At 42.4% G+C, this 20753-nt stretch overlaps 1 protein-coding gene across 2 annotated transcripts in view; it reads left to right on the forward strand.

Moving 5' to 3' along the window:
* Nucleotides 1–20753, forward strand: part of FRMPD4 (FERM and PDZ domain containing 4) — a 231450-nt gene that overhangs the window by 124748 nt on the left and 85949 nt on the right. For both annotated transcript variants that reach the window (XM_037822520.1, XM_037822522.1), the window contains exons 2-3: nt 9959–10119; nt 14867–14969. In XM_037822520.1, coding sequence (XP_037678448.1) covers nt 9959–10119; nt 14867–14969 — 264 coding nt within the window. The remainder of the gene's footprint in view (nt 1–9958; nt 10120–14866; nt 14970–20753) is intronic.

Here is a 20753-nt window from a genome sequence, read left to right on the forward strand (position 1 = left end):
TTTGCTGAGCTTATGGGTCTTGGTGCCCTGCTGGACGCACCACCAAGCTAGTTCTCCTCAAGCTTCTACCACCTTACAGGGGTCCTCTCTTCCTGCTCCCTCAGCCAACTTGCTCAGGCCTTCAGGAAACAAAAGTCAAGAGAGAGGGTTCTCTCTAGGTAACTTTTGCTTTGGGACCTGGTAAATGCATCTCCCCTAAGACAAGGGAGTACAAAAGACCTGTCTACCATATTAGACCTGGGCAAGGAAAAAACTCAATTAGAACAAAGCCAAACATATTTTTTAATATACTATTTTGCCACACACATCATCATAATTTTGACTTGCTGGACACCTACCATGGTGTTTAGTCTACCTCATGACCTCTCTCATTTGTATCCTGTCAACATTAACAATCCATATTCTGGTTTCTCTTTTTCCTTCCTACTTAAATTCTTGTTCTGGGGAGTTCTGGCTTGCCAGTCTCAGCCCCGTTGGTCAGAGCTTTTCCCGTTAGGCCTGCTTACAGGCCACAGCAACGCTTATGGATTGATGACCCTTGGTTGGAAGCAACCATTACCCAAGTCCAATCAGGAATGTGGGAAGGTCATGAAGAAGAGACCATGAGCTTCTTGTGGCTGCCATGTCACCAGGGATAAGGAGGGGAGCAGGTTCTCTTGGAAGTGGCTGTGGGTGTGACTACCACTGTTGTTTGTCCAATGTACCATATTTGGGGAATAAGGTTGATGAAGAGAATCCCTGTGGAATTTCAGGGTTTTAAAAGCACTCTTTACAGAATGTATCAGTGAGATTCTGCAGCATAACAAACATCTCCAAAATTTAGTGTCTTAACATAATTATTATATATTATCCCTCATTCATCTGGCTAATCCAGGTTGGGGGCAAGGCAGCTCTGCTACATGTGGCTCCTCACTGAAGTGCAGGTTCAGGTCTGTGCTGCATGCTCCATCCTGGAGCCCAGGCCAAAGTTGGCAGCAGCTACCCTAGTATTTTCATGGTGATAACAGACAAGAGCACATGCCCCGCTATACAAGTTCTTTTCACTTGCCATGTCTGGGCTCAGCCATGTGATGTGCTTCGGGCAATGAGATGTTTGCAGAGTCATGGTTTGGTGGAGAAACACGCACTGTGTACAATTGAAGGGCATTGAAAAGGAGCATGGCATCTAGTGGTGAATCACATCCTGGGGAGCCAATGAAGAATAATGGAGTCTACCATACAGAACACTGCTACCAAGATAAGAATAAAATTCATCCATGCTTGACACTTTTGTGTAATCACAGCAGGCCATCCCTGAAAGGTAACTCTAACGATGACCATATCAAGCAGAACTTGGGCATGGATGTTTTTCTATATTCATTTTCATTCCAGTCTTAACTACCCTGATGCCCCACCTGCCACCATCCTCCCAGATTCTTTAATTTCCACACTTAACCTCCACACCAAGGCAATGGCTTCTATATTTGGTTCTTCCTTCCAGAATCTTTCCATTCAGCACCTATTCCAAGAAGGACCTTGCTGGCTCTAATGAGTGCATCAAAACCTGGAGTTACTTTAGGTTTTCTTCCATGGTGCTTTCTACTAGGCAGACTAATTCTTTATGATGTACTGGGTGTATCAGTCTTTTATTTCTGCTGAGGAAGAAATACTAAAAGTGTTCAAGGAAAGCCCTTTCCGCTTGTTATGGAGGGTTTGGCAATGGGATGGCCATCATTCCTTTTGAAATGAAATCTGTCAGAAACAGGGCAATTGCTCATTGACTCTTGATGGACACATTTTCTCTCCCAATGTCAGTTCTTTGTGTTACCAGGCCATATACTCTGTCCCATCTGTGTGTTGGTTGTCAAAGGTCGGGGGCAGGGACACAGAGGTTTGTGTAATTCATCAGTTGTTTTCTTCTAGACTTAGCATCAGAATTTACTGAAGTGTGTTCAGCATAAAAAAAAGATGTTGCTTTTTCAGCTCATTATAAAAGGACTCAAGCATCTTCATCAAAAAATATTGCAAGTACTGGGACAAAAAGTGCTTGCCTTAATACAAAGAAGACAAGGATGTTTCATGGGGAACATTTTTTTTTTTTTCTCCCATTTTTCTACTGATTTTTTTCCAATTTTTTAACTTTGTTTATCAAAAAATTAAAAACAAACAGGCAAACAACAACCAAAAAAACCCCACAACATTTCAAACAAAGCAATGGATTAAGGAAAACAAATAACCTAAAATAACTACTTTGCTTCCAATATGTTCCTACCATACCCCAAGAAAATTAATAAACCATGTCCAAACAGAGGAGTAAGAAAAACAAATAATCTAAAATAGCTACATTGCTTCCAACATGTTCCTACCATACCCCAAGAAAATTAACAACCCCTAAGAAAACAAAGGAATAAGAGAAAAAAAAAACCTAAAATAACTCTATTGCTTCCAACATGATCTTACTATATCCAAGAAAGTTTACAAACCATAATCATTCCTGAGCATTCCCATAACATTGAGATTACCCTCCATAGTTTATCTGTTCTTATTAGATTATCATTCCCCCTCCCCTAACTGGTATCTCTAGGTCCCCTACATTCTACAGTATAAAACATTGTACATTTTTCACAGAATTCACATTAGTGGTAACATACAATATCTCTCTTTTTGTGCCTGGCTTATTTTGCTCATCATTATGTCTTTTTTTTTTTTTTTATCTTCATTTTATTGAGATATATTCATATACCACGCAGTCATACAAAACAAATCGTACTTTCGATTGTTCACAGTACCATTACATAGTTGTACATTCATCACCCAAATCAATCCCTGACACCTTCATTAGCACACACACAAGAATAACAAGATTAATAATTAGAGTGAAAAAGAGCAATTGAAGTAAAAAAGAACACTGGGTACCTTTGTCTGTTTGTTTCCTTCCCCTATTTTTCTACTCATCCATCCATAAACTAGACAAAGTGGAGTGTGGTCCTTATGGCTTTCCCAATCCCCTTGTCACCCCTCATAAGCTACATTTTTATACAACTGTCTTCGAGATTCATGGGTTCTGGGTTGTAGTTTGATAGTTTCAGGTATCCACCACCAGCTACCCCAATTCTTTAGAACCTAAAAAGGGTTGTCTAAAGTGTGCGTAAGAGTGCCCACCAGAGTGACCTCTCGGCTCCTTTTGGATTCTCTCTGCCACTGAAGCTTATTTCATTTCCTTTCACATCCCCCTTTTGGTCAAGAAGATGTTCTCCGTCCCACGATGCCAGGTCTGCATTCCTCCCCGGGAGTCATATTCCACGTTGCCAGGGAGATTCACTCCCCTGGGTGTCTGATCCCACGTAGGGGGGAGGGCAGTGATTTCACCTTTCAAGTTGGCTTAGCTAGAGAGACAGGGCCACATCTGAGCAACAAAGAGGCACTTGGGAGGAGGCTCTTAGGCACAACCATAGGGAGGCCTAGCCTCTCCTTTGCAGCAACCATCTTCCCAAGGGTAAAACCTGTGGTAGAGGGCTCAACCCATCAAACCACCAGTCCCCTATGTCTGTGGTCATGTTAGCAACCATGGAGGTGGGGTAGGCGAATACCCCTGCATTCTCCACAGGCTCCTCAAGGGGGCACTGCATCTTTTTTTTTTTCCTTGTTTTTTTTTTTTTTTTTAACTTTCCCTTCTTTTTTAAATCAACTGTATGAAAAAAAAGTTAAAAAGAAAACAAACATACAATAAAAGAACATTTCAAAGAGACCATAACAAGGGAGTAAGAAAAAGACAACTAACCTAAGATAACTGCTTAACTTCCAACATGTTCCTACTTTACCCCAAGAAAGTTACCTAATATAGCAACATTTCTGTGAACTTGCTCCTACTATATCCATCAGAAATTAACAGACCATAGTCATTCCTGGGCATCCCCAGAACGTTAAATAGCTTATCTGTTCTTCTTGGATTATTGTTCCCCCTTCCTTAATTGCTCTCTATTGCTAGTTCCCCTACATTCTACATTATAAGCCATTTGTTTTATATTTTTCAAAGTTCACATTAGTGGTAGCATATAATATTTCTCTTTCTGTGCCTGGCTTATTTCGCTCAGCATTATGTCTTCAAGGTTCATCCATGTTGTCATATGTTTCACGAGATCGTTCCTTCTTACTGCCGCGTAGTATTCCATCGTGTGTATATACCACATTTTATTTATCCACTCATCTGTTGAAGGACATTTGGGTTGTTTCCATCTTTTGGCAATTATGAATAACGCTGCTATGAACATTGGCGTGCAGATATCTGTTCGTGTCACTGCTTTCCGATCTTCCGGGTATATACCGAGAAGTGCAATCGCTGGATCGAATGGTAACTCTATATCTAGTTTTCTAAGGAACTGCCAGACTGACTTCCAGAGTGGCTGAACCATTATACAGTCCCACCAACAGTGAATAAGAGTTCCAATTTCTCCACATCCCCTCCAGCATTTGTAGTTTCCTGTTTGTTTAATGGCAGCCATTCTAACCGGTGTTAGATGGTATCTCATTGTGGTCTTAATTTGCATCTCTCTAATAGCTAGTGAAGCTGAACATTTTTTCATGTGTTTCTTGGCCATTTGTATTTCCTCTTCAGAGAACTGTCTTTTCATATCTTTTGCCCATTTTATAATTGGGCCGACTGTACTATTGTCATTGAGTTGCAGGATTTCTTTATATATGCAAGATATCAGTCTTTTGTCAGATACATGGTTTCCAAAAATGTTTTCCCATTGAGTTGGCTGCCTCTTTACCTTTTTGAGAAATTCCTTTGAGGTGCAGAAACTTCTAAGCTTGAGGAGTTCCCATTTATCTATTTTCTCTTTTGTTGCTTGTGCTTTGGGTGTAAAGTCTAGGAAGTGGCCGCCTAATACAAGGTCTTGAAGATGTTTTCCTACATTATCTTCTAGGAGTTTTATGGTACTTTCTTTTATATTGAGATCTTTGGTCCATTTTGAGTTAATTTTTGTGTAGGGGGTGAGGTAGGGGTCCTCTTTCATTCTTTTGGATATGGATATCCAACTCTCCCAGCCCCATTTGTTGAAAAGACCATTATGGCTCAGTTCGGTGACTTTGGGGGCCTTATCAAAGATCAGTCGGCCATAGATCTGAGGGTCTATCTCTGAATTCTCAATTCGATTCCATTGATCTATATGTCTATCTTTGTGCCAGTACCATGCTGTTTTGGCAACTGTGGCTTTATAATAAGCTTCAAAGTCAGGGAGTGTAAGTCCTCCCACTTCGTTTTTCTTTTTTAGAGTGTCTTTAGCAATTCGAGGCATCTTATGGGGAACATTTTAGCGTGGATCCACACTTACTGGAAAAGAGGCAAAGTTTGATAATTTTTAGATAATTTATTCTGAAAACCAGCATGTTGAGCAAGGAAATGATTGGGCCATTGGAAAGTTATCCTCAATGTGAAAGTGAAACAAAAAGAATTTTAAAAATCATAGACAAAACAAAGAACACCAGAACAAGCAGTGACCACAAAATATACATTGGGTTGCATGTTTTCAAAACTTATCTGGGTAAAGAGACAATAATGGAGTGATACAGACCAAATTAAGACTCTCTGTTGACACAGATGTTGGCAGCATCTGAGGCGAGAGCGGCCTGCTCCCCTGTCCCACCCTCAGAGCAGTCTCGGGTGCGTCTCCCGGCCCCCCCTTGACTGCGGTTAGCTGCCAAGGCAGGCACCGAGACTTGCTCGGGTACTAACGGTTTCCCACAACCCGGGCTCACTCCCCTGCCCTGTCTACTCAGTGGTCACCTAGTGGCTCGGAAGCCCAGCCACAGAAAACTCAATGACAGCGATTCAGTCACTAGACAGCCTAGAGTTTCTTCCTCCTTTTATTCTCTTGTGCTCCAGTGCAGCGTTGCCTTGTGTGTAGCAATTTATATTTATGTTCACCGTGTTGTTGCATCTGATATGATTTTGCAGATAGAAGGCCTGAGAGGCTTACCTAAAATTTGTGAGGCGTTTCAGTGAGAGAGTGGGGCCTCGGGTATTGGGAATGGTTTTGATTTGGTTTTCATATTTAAAGATGGAATGAGCGCATCGTGTCTGAGTCTTATTCCTTTCCATTCATTTAACACCAGGCAGTAAAAATAATCGCTGGTACTTTTTGAATGCTTACTTTGTGCCAGACATTTTGCTAAGGGCTTTACATTTATTCTCTCATTCAGTCCTCACCATCATCTTTTGAGGTTGTTACTAGGATTATTGCCACTTGCCAGAGGAGGAAACTGAGGCACACAGAGTGCTGAGGTGATGTGTGCAGGTCCCACTGCTGGGAAGTGGTGGGGTCTGGATTCAAATCCAGGTAGTCTGGCTCCAAAGTCTTACTCCAAGCTACGACGTCAGTTCTCACATTGACCCTGTACCTGGGCATTTATTTGTTACTCGTGCAAACCAGAAAGGGTTGCCTCCTTGAAGAGAGAGGGTCTCCTGCCATTTGGATACATCAGGACACAGGACTTGCATTAGGGAACGTGCTGGTGGATCCATCCTCAATGGGAACATCGGGCGGATACAGGATATAGGGCCCAGAGCAGGAATCCCAGCCCTGCTTGGTCACAGTGGCCTCCAAATACACTGGAAACCCAACAAATTCTTGCCATCTCTATCACTCTCACCTTAGTCCAAGCCACTGTGATTTTCTTTAAAATTGTATCATGGTAACATTACAATATAAAATGTCCCATTTTAGCCACTTTCAAGTATACGATTCAGTGGTGTGCATTACATTCACAATGTGATGCTACCATCGCCACCAGGATCTTTTGCCAACTTGATGCAACACCTGACTCGACCTCCCCACTTCCACCAGTGGCCCTCTCCAGTCTGTTCTCCACTCAAAACCCTCCAATGGTTTCCTATTTCACTCAGAGCAAAAGCCAAAGTCCTTCCAAGGGCCTGTATGATCTGCACCTCATACCCCATCACCTCTTTCCCATGGCCCTCGCCGCCTCCAGCCCCTCACCCTGGCTCCGTGCTGTCCCCCAGGCTCGTGGTGCCTCAGGACCTTTGCCCAACCCCGGCCCACCACGGAGCTCCCCCCGCCCAGCACTCCCGTTCCTTCCTCTCTGCTTTTGTTTTCTCCTTATGGTCATAATGACTTGATATTCTATATATTTTATGAATCTGTTAGTTTATTCTCTGTCTCCCAACACTGGAGTGAACATTTTACTTTTTGTCTGCTTTCTTCACCATGGGATCCCCAGAACTGAGAAACCAGTGGGGAGTCAATAAATATTTGTCGACTAAATGAATGCATTATGGAGTGGATTTGGAGAATTAAAGGCACTAATCTGTGGAAAGCATTTAGAACAATACTGAGCACAGAGTTAGGGTTTAATAAATGTCAGCCATTAATAATAATATGCTGTTGAATGGGTAGATGGTTGACTAAATTAAATAGTATTACTCTATCATCATGTAACAGAAAGAGCATAATCAAGCCAAAGATGTTTTAAGTATTTAAACTTTCATTTTTAGTGCATGCTAGAGGATGGAATTGGGGACATCCTTTGTGCTGTGTTTTCCTATTATCTGGAACGCCTGCTGCAACCCATCTTCACCTGGGCAGGCACGTGGTCCCCAAATGTTGTTGCATTTTGGAATCACCCCGGGATTTAAAACAAAACAAAACAAAATGGTGACACCCGGCTCCTACTCCCAGCTATTCTGATTTAATTGGTCTGGATTCAAATGGGACATTAGGATTTGTTTTAAACGCTCCCCTGGTGATTCTAATGTGCAGTAAAGTTTGGGAACCATTGCTGTAAGCTTTTCAGAGAATGGGTAAAACGAGGGGAAAGCCTTCCCCAGTCCCTAGCTGAGCTTGGAATTCAGAGTGATGCCAATCAGGGTTCACATCGCTGCTCTGCAGCCCATGGGCGTGTGGGCAAATCACTAAGCTTCTATCACCTCAGCCTTGCGTCTCTATACCCACAGCGTGTGCCTGGCTCCAAAAATGGGATTCCCCTACCTACTTTTCTCTCTTCCTCCCACTTTCCCTCCCTTCCTCTTTTCCTTCCTTCCCTTCTTTTCTCCCTCCCCACCCAAGGCCCTGGCTTTGCTGGTGTCATCAGGGTTATGAATTCTGTCCTGACTCTCAGGCCTCTCCATGGGCTCCCTGCCCACCTGAGCTCTGCCCCCTCCTCACCTCCAAGCATGTACCCCACGTGGTGGTTGTGTCTAATCTCTGGGTCCAAACAGACACTCTCAACGTCACATAAAGCAGCCCCTCCTCTTCTGCCCTGTAACGCCATTGCTCTGAGCCTGGATGTTTCTAGAATGGTGGTGGAACACTGGATAGCCCGCTACCAGGGCCCTGTGCTCAGAAGGTCCCTGCCTGGGGTTGAATGCTCTGCTGTCACCCTCTTGAAGTTCTTGGTCATTTTTTGAACAAGGGAGCCCGCGTTTTCATTTTGCCCTGGGCCTGCAGACAATGTGGCTGGTTGTGTGTGCTATCCCACCCAAGAGAGTGTGACCTGGACCCAGTCGTGTTTGCTCTCTCAGCATTTGCAGAGAGGGGATGGGGGCAGGTGTGAGTGCTCTATGCCTCTCTTTTCACCTAGCCTTCCAGATCCCAAGGAGCTAAAACAAAAAGATCTTTCCTTTCTGCTTAAAAGGGTGTTTAAACTTTGCTTTTCCTACTCAGCAATGTATGCCTAACGGACAGGTCCTAGAGGATTCTGGTTGATGTGACTTACCTCTTATTAATTACCCAGAAACACAACAGGACTCCTTTGTCCCTGTTTTTCTTCATTACATTTGAACAATATGTTGTCCAGATGGCGTACAGAGTAGCATCGGCCAAGGTACTTAAAAATGATCTTCTTTTACTTATTGAAGAAGATTAGAGAGAGAGCAAATTGAATTAAGCCCATGTCATTGAAGTAATCTTGCCTTACATTGCTCTAAGGAGATTTCTAGCATACGAACTAATAACTCTTCCCCACAAGATGGCTGCCTGGGATAAGCCTTCATTAAGGGGCCCAGGAGTTGATTTGAAACTCTTCTCTCTGGCACACCAGCCACTCTTGGGTCTCGGTTTCCTTATTAGGAAAGTGTAAGGAATAATATCTGCTCTGCTCCTTCATTCTCAAGGTTGTTTTGTGGATCCCATGAAATATCTGTAGAAGCATGTTGAAAATTTTTTTGACTACTGTACAAATTATACTTTTGGATTATTGGTGAGACTTCTGAAGTTTAGATATTAATCAAAAATTCATTTAAATCATTTGAAAAGCTTTCCGGAAAATTAATGCCAAGAACCAGATTCTCCACTTCATGGGAAAGGGGGATGCATTTGACACCAGGTTAGCCTGTCACCACCAAAATGATCTGCGTCACTTAAATTGCATTGCAGCCTGAAGCCACAGGTGTCACCTGTGAAACATCCACGTCTTCCTCAACATATCAGTTTTAATTTGATGGTTTTCCCAAGAGAACTATCTTTTTCTCTATTTATTAATTCAATATTGTTAAGAAGTTTACATGTGAGAGTGGAGGGAGAAAGATAAAATAAGCATAAAAATAATTATATTCTGCAGCAGGCTAGCAAATGATCAGTGCTATTAGGAAAAAAATAAGGTAAAGGACAGCAGGGGTGTGGCAGAGCAGGGTTGTGATTTAAAAATATGTGGCTGGGATAGTTCCCTTTAAGAAGGTCATATTTGAGCACAGACTTGCGAGAGGAGAGGAGGAGCCTCACAGATATCTGCAGGACAAGCATTCTAGAGAGGGGAACAGCTAGTGCCAAGGCCAAAAGCAGACATGGGCCTAGAGTTTTCAGGGAACAATAAGGAGATAACAAAAGGTGTGTTTCCCCACATCTTCTCCACTCTCTGCCAAACAGAGCATGGAAGGCTCAGAAACTAGACGGTGTGATTGCCGGGCCAATGCTTAATACATACACTGAAGCCCCTTCCCTCTTGTTTGTTTTTTCCACAGTCACATGACACAGGCAATCCCATTTGACGACCCTCAGTTAGAGAGCTACCAAATCATCCCTCCAGCTCCCCGGAAGGTGGAAATGAGGAGGGACCCCGTGCTGGGATTTGGTTTCGTGGCAGGGAGTGAAAAGCCAGTGGTGGTTCGCTCCATAACACCAGGTAAGCACCCAAACCCACTCCTTGGTTGTTCTGGTTTGCTAATGCTGCCATTTTGCAAAACACCAGAAATAGATCGGCTTTTATAAAGGGGGTTTATTTGGTTACAAAGTTGCAGTCTTAAGGCCATAAAGTGTCCAAGTTAAGGCATCAACAATAGGGTACCTTCACTGGAGAAAGGCCATTGGCATCTGGAAAACCTCCATAGTCTGGGAAGGCACGTGGCTGGCATCTGCTTGCTCCCAGGTTGCGTTTCAGAATGGCGTTCTCCAAAGTGTCAGTGCCAGCATTCAATGTCTGTCTTCAAAGTGTCTCTTTAAGCTGCATAAGCAGTGAGCTCCTTCTGTCTAAGCTCTTATAGGGCTCCAGTAAACTAATCAGGAACCACACCAAATGGAAGGGGCCACACCTCCATGGAAATAATCTAATCAAAGGTATTACCCACAGTTGGGTGGGTCACATCTCCATGGAAACAGCCAAATCCAAAGATTCCAACCTAATCAACACTAATATGTCTGTCCCCACAAGATTAAAGAACATGGCATTTTGGGGCACATAATACATCCAAACCGGCACACTGGTCTTCTAGGACTGTCTGCCCTGCCGGAATGACCACTGTTCCGTTCCTGAAGTGCCCAGCCTTCCTGGGGATGCTGTTCCAACCCCTGGATAGGGTCATCCCAGCTCCTCAGTAAAACCAGAAGGAAGCGGTATTTACTACCTTTAGTCCTTGGCGTGGATGGATTATTTAGCAACTCTGCACTCCTCTCCCTTCCCACTGGAGGCATAACCTAGTTCCCTACCCATGTAGTTAGTTGCAGGGTCATGGTGAGAATGAAATGTTAGAAGAGTGCTCATGCTTAGTTATCACTCTACAAATGTTTATCATCATCATCATCATCTAATGAAAATATTTGGTCAGTTGAGTCTATCAATTAAGGGAAGTGAAAGTCAACTGGTGAACTAGGATAGCTTTTTTAAGTTGATTTCCTTTTTCATTTTTCATTGTTTGGACATAAAATGCCCCAGGGCAAGCACCCCAAATACAATCAGCCAATCTAGACTTGTGCTTAGGAGATAAATTTCCTTTTCATGCCTACCATTTTCTTACCACACACTTTTATTTCATTAAAGACAACAGTTTAGTTCTCTGTGTTGGATTGTCAAGCTTGACATAATTGAGAATTTTAGTCTTAAATTGGTTTTGTTGCTTTTTATGGTAATGAAATAATGCATGTGGTTTGTAAAAATAAAATGCAAACAATGTAGATAGAGAGGAGAAAGTTAAAAAAACAAAAACAAAAAATCACCGATTTCCTACTACCAAGAGATAATCATTATTAATGTCTACACAGAAAGCATATGTTAGTAGTAAATATAATTCAGTGCATACACATACACATACAAACACACTCACATATTATATATATTTATACATATTATCTGCATAAATATATGCATAATTTTTTTTCCTAAATGGGATCATATTTGGCATGCTGTTTTGTAATATTGGTATATCTTTAGGTCCCCGGTTGTGAGATTTTCCAAAGTGTGTATCCTTCCAGGAGCTGACTAGAGATTCAAGACGTGGTTTTCATTTTCTTGCACTACCTCCCTGTTCCTTCAGCCTCTTCCCCTCCTTGCCCTTGACCCTCTCTGAAGGTTTAAAGACACTAATACCTACTGTTAGACAATTCTGAGAACAGTAGAAAAAAGTGAAAGCAGAGGTCAGAGAGTACTGTTTCCATTCAATTTTTTTTTTGTTTGTTTTTTTTTTTTTTTTTTTTTTGTTTTTTTTTTTTTAATTCAGTTTTATTGATATATATTCACAAACCATACAGTCATCCATGGTATACAATCAACTGTTCACAGTATGATCATATAGTTATGCGTTCATCACCACAATCTATTTCTGAACATTTTCCTTACATCAGAAAGAATCAGAATAAGAATAAAAAATAAAAGTGAAAAGAGAATACCCAAACCATCCCCCCATCCCACCCTATTTGTCATTTAGTTTTTACTCCCATTTTTCTACTGATTTTTTTTTCAATTTTTTAACTTTTGTTTATCAAAGAATTAAAAACAAACAGGCAAACAACAACCAAAAAAACCCCACAACATTTCAAACAAAGCAATGGATTAAGGAAAACACATAACCTAAAATAACTACTTTGCTTCCAACATGTTCCTACCATACCCCAAGAAAATTAATAAACCATGTCCAAACAGAGGAGTAAGAAAAACAAATAATCTAAAATAACTACATTGCTTCCAACATGTTCCTACCATACCCCAAGAAAATTAACAACCCCTAAGAAAACAAAGGAATAAGAGAAAAAAAAACCTAAAATAACTCTATTGCTTCCAACATGATCTTCCTATATCCAAGAAAGTTTACAAACCATAATCATTCCTGAGCATTCCCATAACATTGAGATTACCCTCCATAGTTTATCTGTTCTTATTAGATTATCATTCCCCCTCCACTAATTGGTATCTCTAGGTCCCCTACATTCTACAGTATAAAACATTGTACATTTTTCACAGAATTCACATTAGTGGTAACATACATCCATTCAATTTTATGAGTGAAAACGGTTGTCAAATAAACTGTCTATCATAAAAGCAACTCAACTGAAGTCTCAAGTGATTTCAGTCGTGTGACCTGGTTTTCTATACTAGACGACCCACCTTCAGAGCAAATGGCAGGAGACAGTTCTCTGAAGCATGCCACTGTTTCAGATCTTGGAAGGAACTGTGTGTTGCTTCCTCCAGATTTCTTGATTCAAGTTGCTTGATTAAATAAGAATCTTTTCCATTGGATTGAAAAGCACTGGTCAAATATGAGACCATGTCCTACTAATTTTAGAGCAGTTTTCTTAAGGGAATAGTTATAATCCAGCAAGCAAACAGTTATTTTGAAAACTATTCTGTATTTGAGCAGCAGTTGTTTGACTGAATTTGAGTGATTGCTTGCACATAATTCAATGGTTATGATAAGCTTTCCTAGTGATTTTTCAAATCCCTCATGTGTGCAAACACACTGAATTTTAGTTCCCACATCTGTGAAATGAATATTTTCTATCACTGATATGGGGCCATGTTAAAGTTTTCCCCACTCCTCTACTTCCCAAAAGGAAGACAAGTTTTTTGACAGCTTGAGGGACACATATGCCGAGTGTCTGAGTGGGTGGAGAACAACTGAATTACTTTCAGTTCTGTGTTCTGGGCATGAAGTGTTCATTGTGACTACTAAATAAAGGAACAGCAGAAATATTTGAAAGATAACATTTCAGCAGGATGTGTATCACCCAGTGATAGACCTCTGGGAACAGACAGACCTTCATAGATAGAAGGGTTAAGGTAATCCAGATAACCAAAGTATTCATTTTTACGTTCTATTTAAATGCAGATGCATGGCTCTCACAGATGTAGCTTTAAGCATGTGTGGCAAGAGACCTGGTAGCAAATGGTCTTTGAATTATGGGAGCAAAGGCAAAAGAGATGTTGGCCACTCTGAACTTGGAAGATCTAAGTTGAGATCCAGTCCTAACCCCTTCAAGACAATTCCTTAACCTGTGTTAGCCTCAGTCATCCCATTATATGGAAAGGATTATGGTGTTCAGTTGGGATTCGTAGGCAAAGTATTTAGCCCATTGCCTGATGCATAACAAATGTCCGGGAAATACAACTGAGAAAGAGAGAAAAGCAGTCCCTGAGAGCCAAAGCTGGCCAACTCTCATGGCTGGATTTTGGTGTCCTGTTGATCATGAACAGTTTCACAGAATCAACATCAGACGAGGCCACTCTGACTGCAATGGAGCAAGGCAACTACAAGACTGCTCCGTATTCACATCTGAGCACAGTTCAAACCAGCCAGATGACCAAACACCTCCCTCTCCCTGTTCATATAGGGGCCTGCTGCTGCTTTACCGGTCCCAGCTTTAGCCCTGCCTTTTAGGCAAGAACTATTAAGATTAAGATGCCCAGCATAGCATTATCCCTGCTTCCAGATGGCATCTAAACCAGAGCAAACCCATTTCCTCAAACCCTCCCTCAAAGTACCTAACACATGTCCAAATCCTAGAATAAGTCCCTTCTAACATTCCCTCACCAAGATGCCCTACAATTCCCCAATTCCCCATGTTGTGCAGGGGTGGGGGGCTTGTAATGAGTAAATAAACAAATAAACTCAATGTTGTTCAAATATGGGTGTTCCCAGGTGGTTGCAGGTTTGGCTGCAGGGCATCAACATACCTGATGGCCCACCTGTTGGAACATCCCTTCCTCTAGGGGTCGCCCTACTCAAAGTGTGGTCAGATAACCAACAGCAGCATTTCCCAAGTGCAAGGGCTTATTAGAAGTGCATCATCTCAGTGCCACCCCCGCCCCAATCCACTGAATCAGAATCTGCATCATAACAAGAACCCTGGATGATTCACACGCACATTGAACTGTAAGAAGCACTGCTCAACCGTGCCCGGGAACTTTTAGAAACATTTTGATGCCTGGTTGCCACCCCTCGAGATTCTGATGTCATTGGCCAGGGCACATTCTGGCCATGGGGATGGTTAAAAAGCGCCCCAGTTCTTTCTCAGGTGCATCCAGGGTCGGAACGACTGAGGTAAGAGAGGTCTACTTTTGTTTTTGCTGATAGCATCTTCTCACAATGGATCTTGATTGTATGAGGAGCTGGAGGGGTTAATCATGGTCTTCTCACGTGTGCTTCCCTCTCATTTGTCTCCAGGTGGCCCTTCGGAAGGAAAGCTGATCCCGGGAGATCAGATCGTAATGATTAACGATGAGCCGGTGAGCGCTGCGCCGAGGGAGCGGGTCATTGATCTGGTCAGGTAGGTGGCTCACTCACCTATGCACAGCCCTGAGACCGCATCAAACACCGGAAGGGCTTCCTGTAGGTCAGGTTAGGGCAGAAACACAAACCCGCACATTCAAGTTGTTGAAGATGCTGATGCCGCTGGTGAATGATATATAAACATGCTCCATAAACATGAAATGCCTGATTGTCCAAATCCATGTTCACATTCAGGGCACATATGTTTCAGCTTAATAGTTTATGACTCCTCTTTCCATTGCTAGGTCCACAGGTTGAGTTCTGTAATTGTTCCTTTCAGAATTACTAACACGTTGGTTTTCCACAGTCAGGGAGATAACAAAGGCAATACCCGAATTCGGCTTAAGTGATGAGTAATTTTACATACATAGCTCTATGGATATGCAAACACACAGTTCCCTGATGTCATACTTGACTGAGTGACTCATTACTGAATTTTGAGATTAACCGAGGCAACCAAGGCAAAAGGGTAATTAAGTCAAAGCAAGGACAGTTTAAAAAATGTGTTTGGTTTACGGTTTAATTTTATTGTGGATATAAGTAGATTGTTATGCGATATTCTTATTGATAACTGGTGTACCAGAAAATGCATTTTATGTGATGACAACATATTGGCCAAGAATCCACTTAGAAGCCCACTGCAGTTGCACTTCCACAGTGAATTTAGTGCAAAAGCTATCTTTGGAAATTTTCCAAATGAAGCTGTGCATGTTGTATGAACACATCCACTTGTGCCACAGGGGTGGGGAAGGATAACGGGTATGTGACATTTGTCTTTCATGACCTGATCTTTTCAAGCATGGTGGAAATGGAAACTAAAGCAATTAGAACACTGTAAACTGAGAAGGGGATCTTCTAATATTTAGGCTGTCTCATAACAAAATGAGCATCTGTATTTTGGGAAAGGCTATAAGTGTATTCCTGGTGTCTTCAGGAGCAAGTTTCTCTCCCAAGCCTACTTCGGCGTCTGCTCCACAGAGAGGCACCAGGTGGTCAAACCTCCTTGGAAGTACTGAGAGAAGGGTAGAGAATGGAGAAATAGAAATAGAGGGGGCTCATTTTTCAGGTGACCAACCGTCCCTGTTTGCTTGGAGCTGACCCAGTTTTAGCAGTGAAGGGCCATGTCCTGGGAAAGCCATCAGGCCCAGGAAACCAGGACAGTTGGCCACCCTACTTTAGTCTGGGCCTAACATAGCTGATCCTTCGCAGCTGGCTGGGAAAGTTGCACCTGTCCTTGTGGGGCTGCCAGATTACCAAAGGATGTTCTCATAAATGAGCAGGCACCCAGCCTTCTGTCATATTCACCTTGAACCTGGGATAAGACCTAGGAATGCCTCGATTCTTCCTGTGGACCAGGAACACGAGAATCTGGAGAAACTCATATTTTAGAGCCCTTGGGAGGGAGCAGCAGTGCTACTCTTTGGAATCCCTTCTCTCTTGAGATGCATCTGGTGTGAGCAAGGACATAGTTCATCTGGGTGGGCTCTGAGCTGGGATCCCTTTGCATCCTGGTGTACCATGTTTGTGGGCCCGATAGCAGAAGTCAGATGGGCATTTGGTTTGTCTCCAGTGCATGCCTCTGTGATCAGGTCTATAGATTTCTGCACCTGAAGGATTGTAGAAGAAATAAAATGTGTGTGTTTGAGATTACTGTGACAGTTTTGCCTGCTGTTGGAGAGAGACAGTGGAAAACTTATTTAAAAGGGTGATCGTTCCCTGGCATTTCTTCCAGGGGCATTTAGAAAGTTTTATTTTTTTTCCCCTAGGAAGGATTGTTTTCCTTCTGATTTAATGCATGATGGAAGAAAATGGTGTCTTTGTATAAAAAGCACTCTGTATAGCACTTTATACAGAGGAGAGCTCAATGAATATTTGTTGAATAAATGAATGAATTAGAAGAGGAATTGGCCAGTGACAGCCCACGGTCTGAATGCAGCCCACCACCTGTTTGGGTATGGCCCACGAGCTAAGAATATTTTTTGCTATTTTTAAAGGGTTGAAAAAAATTAAAGAACAATGTTTTGTGACGTGTGAAAATGATGAAATTCAAATCTCAGTGTCCGTAAACTCTTGGGGCACAGCCATAGTAGAGTTGAGACTGTGTGGCCCGCAAAGCCTAAAATATTTACTCTCTGGTGCTTTACAGACAAAATTTGCCAATCCCTGTTTTGGGGGACATTAAAGTAACCAATTACATTTTCTTTCGTTAAGTCAAATCTAGACTAAACCTCCAAATATTATCCACAAAGAATTTCTCTTAAAACGGGTTGCAATTAACTCCAAGATCACCACACGCTTGATAAAGAGATTGCGGTGTATTAAAATGGATGGACATGGAAACATGCATGCTTTCCGCCTCTTCCTTGGCCAGGCCCTGAAAGTTCTGTTTGACTTCTTGTGTTGTTCCTATAATTAAGGTCTGTGCTATTGTACTCTGCTCATACACTCTTGTGATATTAAATAATATCTTTATAACAAAGAGAGACAGGCAGTAAGTGAGGGCCACCTAGTGAGGAAACCACCAGCCCAGGGCTCGTTTCCCCAGTGGCAGGCCATGAGCACAGCCTCGCCTTCACATTTCCTTTCTTCTCTTTCCTTCTTCCACATGACAAAGTCACTGGGCTGGACTGAAAGAAAGCAACCTGATGTGAACTGGATGGAGAGAATGAGATAAACCTGGGGAAACTGAGGCTTACAATGCTGTAAACTAGGAGAAACAAAAGCAAAGGAGTGAAAGAAAAAGAAACAAGAAGAGCTTCCAACCCACATGTCTTTATCTGGTAGAAGTCAGAGACAGATGTATCAGACAAGTAATCTTTGGGTCTCTTCCCTTACTATTTCTTCAACCTCTAGCCTTTTTTTACCTATTGTTTGTCCTAAATATCCAAGGAAAACAGTAGAAGTGGATGGATATATATTTTGTCAATCATGAAGCCAAAAAACAAAGAATCCACAAGGCACAGGGGATTTCCTATTGATCAAGACACAGTCTTCATCTTCAAGCAACTTAAAATTCCCTTTTCTACACATTATCACACATGTCTGAACTACACCATCCCTTTGCTAGTGAAACCACAATCCAAAACAGAAATCTGAGCGCCATCCTCAAATTTTCCTCTCCCTAATTTTCCCCACCCAACCATCTATCCATCCACCCAGCCATTCTTCTGTTCATTCATCCATGTGCTTATTGAGCAGTCTCAACTCAGTGCAAGATATAAATGTGAAATGGATCTGTTTTTCTCCTGTCATCGCCTTCAACCATGAACTGTTGCATCTTCCTTTCCCATCCACTAACATCATCTCAGACGGAACCCACAGTCACCCTCCCTTATTAAAGCCCAGTTTGGAGCTCCAACCTTAGGTCCATTTTAAATTCTGTCTTCTCCTCTCCCTACAACACAAGTCAGGCTCAGCCTGAGGAATGTGGAGTGGGGGTAGGATTTAAGTCTGCTAAACCCCCTTCCCCAATTCCTTTTTAAATGTCATGAGACATTTCAGGCAATAAAACTCCCTTTCCCTTCTCAAGGCCCAGCCCCTCTGGGATGGAGGTTGGGAGGGGGAATAGCAGGGAAAGTGGAGGTCTTCCTGCTTCACTGCCCACTGTTAGAGCCCTCTCTCAATGACTGTGGCTGCTTCTCTGACTTCCACTGACTGTTGACTCCCTCTGTGTGGCCATTACCTACATGCTGGCTCTCCTGTGAAGCTCATATATGAGTGTTTTAGTGGTAGAAGTGGGGTGTATTCATTTTCTAGGGCTACCATAACAAATTGCCACAAGCTGAGTGGCTTAAAACAACAGAAATTTATTCTCTTAAGGAGGCCAGAAGTCTAAAATCTTGGTGTTGGCAGGGTTGGATCCTTCTGGAGGCTCTGAGGGGCAATCTGTTCTAGGCCTCTCTCCTAGTGTCTGGCAGTTTCTGGCAGTCCTTGGCGTTCCTTGGCTTGTTGACACATCACACTTCAATCATGCCACTGTCTTTACATGGCGTTCTCCTCTCTGTGCCTCTGTGTGTCATCTCTTCTTATAAGGCCACCAGTCACTGCATTTAGGGCTCACCCTAATCCAGTTTGACCTCATCTTAACTAATTATATCTGCCTAACGCTATTTCCAAATAAATTCACATTCTGAGGTTCTTGGTGGCCATGAATTTTGGAGGGGCACTATTCAACCCAGTACAGGGGGCACCCTGAGGAATCCCCCCCCCCCCAGTGTATAATACCAAACATGGGAAGTCTGGCTCTGGCCCTTTCACCCTCTTACTGCTAGTTTTCCTGTGCACAACACTTGGATGAGGCACCAGCAAGACCAGCTACTCATCAAAGCGTCCACTTGACCTCCTCACAGATGGGAGGAAGTTCTCATGAACCTTCTCCAAGGTTCCTTCTCCCAACCTTTCCGGTCTTCTTAAATAGCCTGGGGAAGGGGAGGCAGTAGTGGCTGCAAGTAGCAGGGCGCGTTGTGCCTCCTCTTAGAAAGTCTGAGGGATCCCACCCGTTTGCTGCTCACTTTAGAAGGTCTGAGCAACCACATTGCAAGTGTCTCATGGATACATGACGATGGCAATTTTAAATCAAGAGACATGTAGCATCATGTTGTAAAATCAAGTGACCTAGAGGCTCAGTTTCATGGAGACGAGGCCTTGTCTCTGTGGCTCCCCACCATGTCCCCATGACCGAGCACGTTGCCTGGCTCGTAGCAGGTACTCCATCAAACTTTGTTGAGTAAAACTGAAGAGCACTCTTTGAAAACTACAGATCTAGATGATATTCCTCTAAGTCCTCCTTCAGCTCTTAAGTTCTTCAAGTTTGAAGATAAACTAATGAATCAGTGCCTCCAAAAATTTCCATTGTATTCTCTTATCTATCAAACATTCTTTAGGCACCTACTGTAGGCAGGACACAAAGCTAGGCCCTGGACACACAGGGATCAGTGAGACGAAGCCCAGCCTTCAGGGAGCCTAGAGTCAACAGTCTTGTGAGTAGTGACATCTATTCTAGTTGGACATCCTCTAGACAGACAGGCATCCCACATTGAAACATCTGGGGGAACTGTCATATCTGTAGGGATTGTACTAGTGATAAAAACACAGAGGCTCCAGATGCTATTGAGATGGTAAACATGTGACCCTAAGACTCACTCCCTTTTAATCTCTGGGCTATAAACTAATCTTCATAAAAGCAACAAGGTGCTCTATTTTGACCAAATATATCTAAGTACAATGACACCATACAGTTCACAGAGATTAAATACAGCTGGTTGTGGAGCTCCTCTTGTGCCAGAAACCTTCAATCTCAAAACAGAATTCCCAATGTATTTCTCAGTAATGAAAAAGTTCATGCATTAGAAAATTTTCCTGTGCCTTCCCATCAGGTTTGTAATCTGTCTGCCATAATGTGTACTAACCCAAAATTTTAGCTCTTGTAAAATAATGCCTTTTTTATTGGACTCCTCAGCCAATATGTGTTTTCATGTCTATATCTTATACAAGATAAATTCCTTTTCTGTTTAATAAGATATCCCATTTTCTTAGCCACTACAGAAATCTAGAAAAACACTCATCATTTTGATAACACCATAAAATTCTCTTTTTAAAAATTGGCATCCATTTACTTGCCTAAGTCGGTTAGACTTAATTTTTTTTTCCCTTGCAGCATTTGCTCATGGATCCTTTTTTTGTTTCCTGACACATTTGTGTTTCTTTGTGGATTATTTCTCTTATCATTTGGCTGCTTTATTATAGACACATTATTTTTTTCTTGAGAAAATGAGAGTTTCGT

The sequence above is a fragment of the Choloepus didactylus genome, chromosome X (assembly GCF_015220235.1).
Source record: "Choloepus didactylus isolate mChoDid1 chromosome X, mChoDid1.pri, whole genome shotgun sequence".
NCBI classification, from domain to species: Eukaryota; Metazoa; Chordata; class Mammalia; order Pilosa; family Megalonychidae; genus Choloepus; species Choloepus didactylus.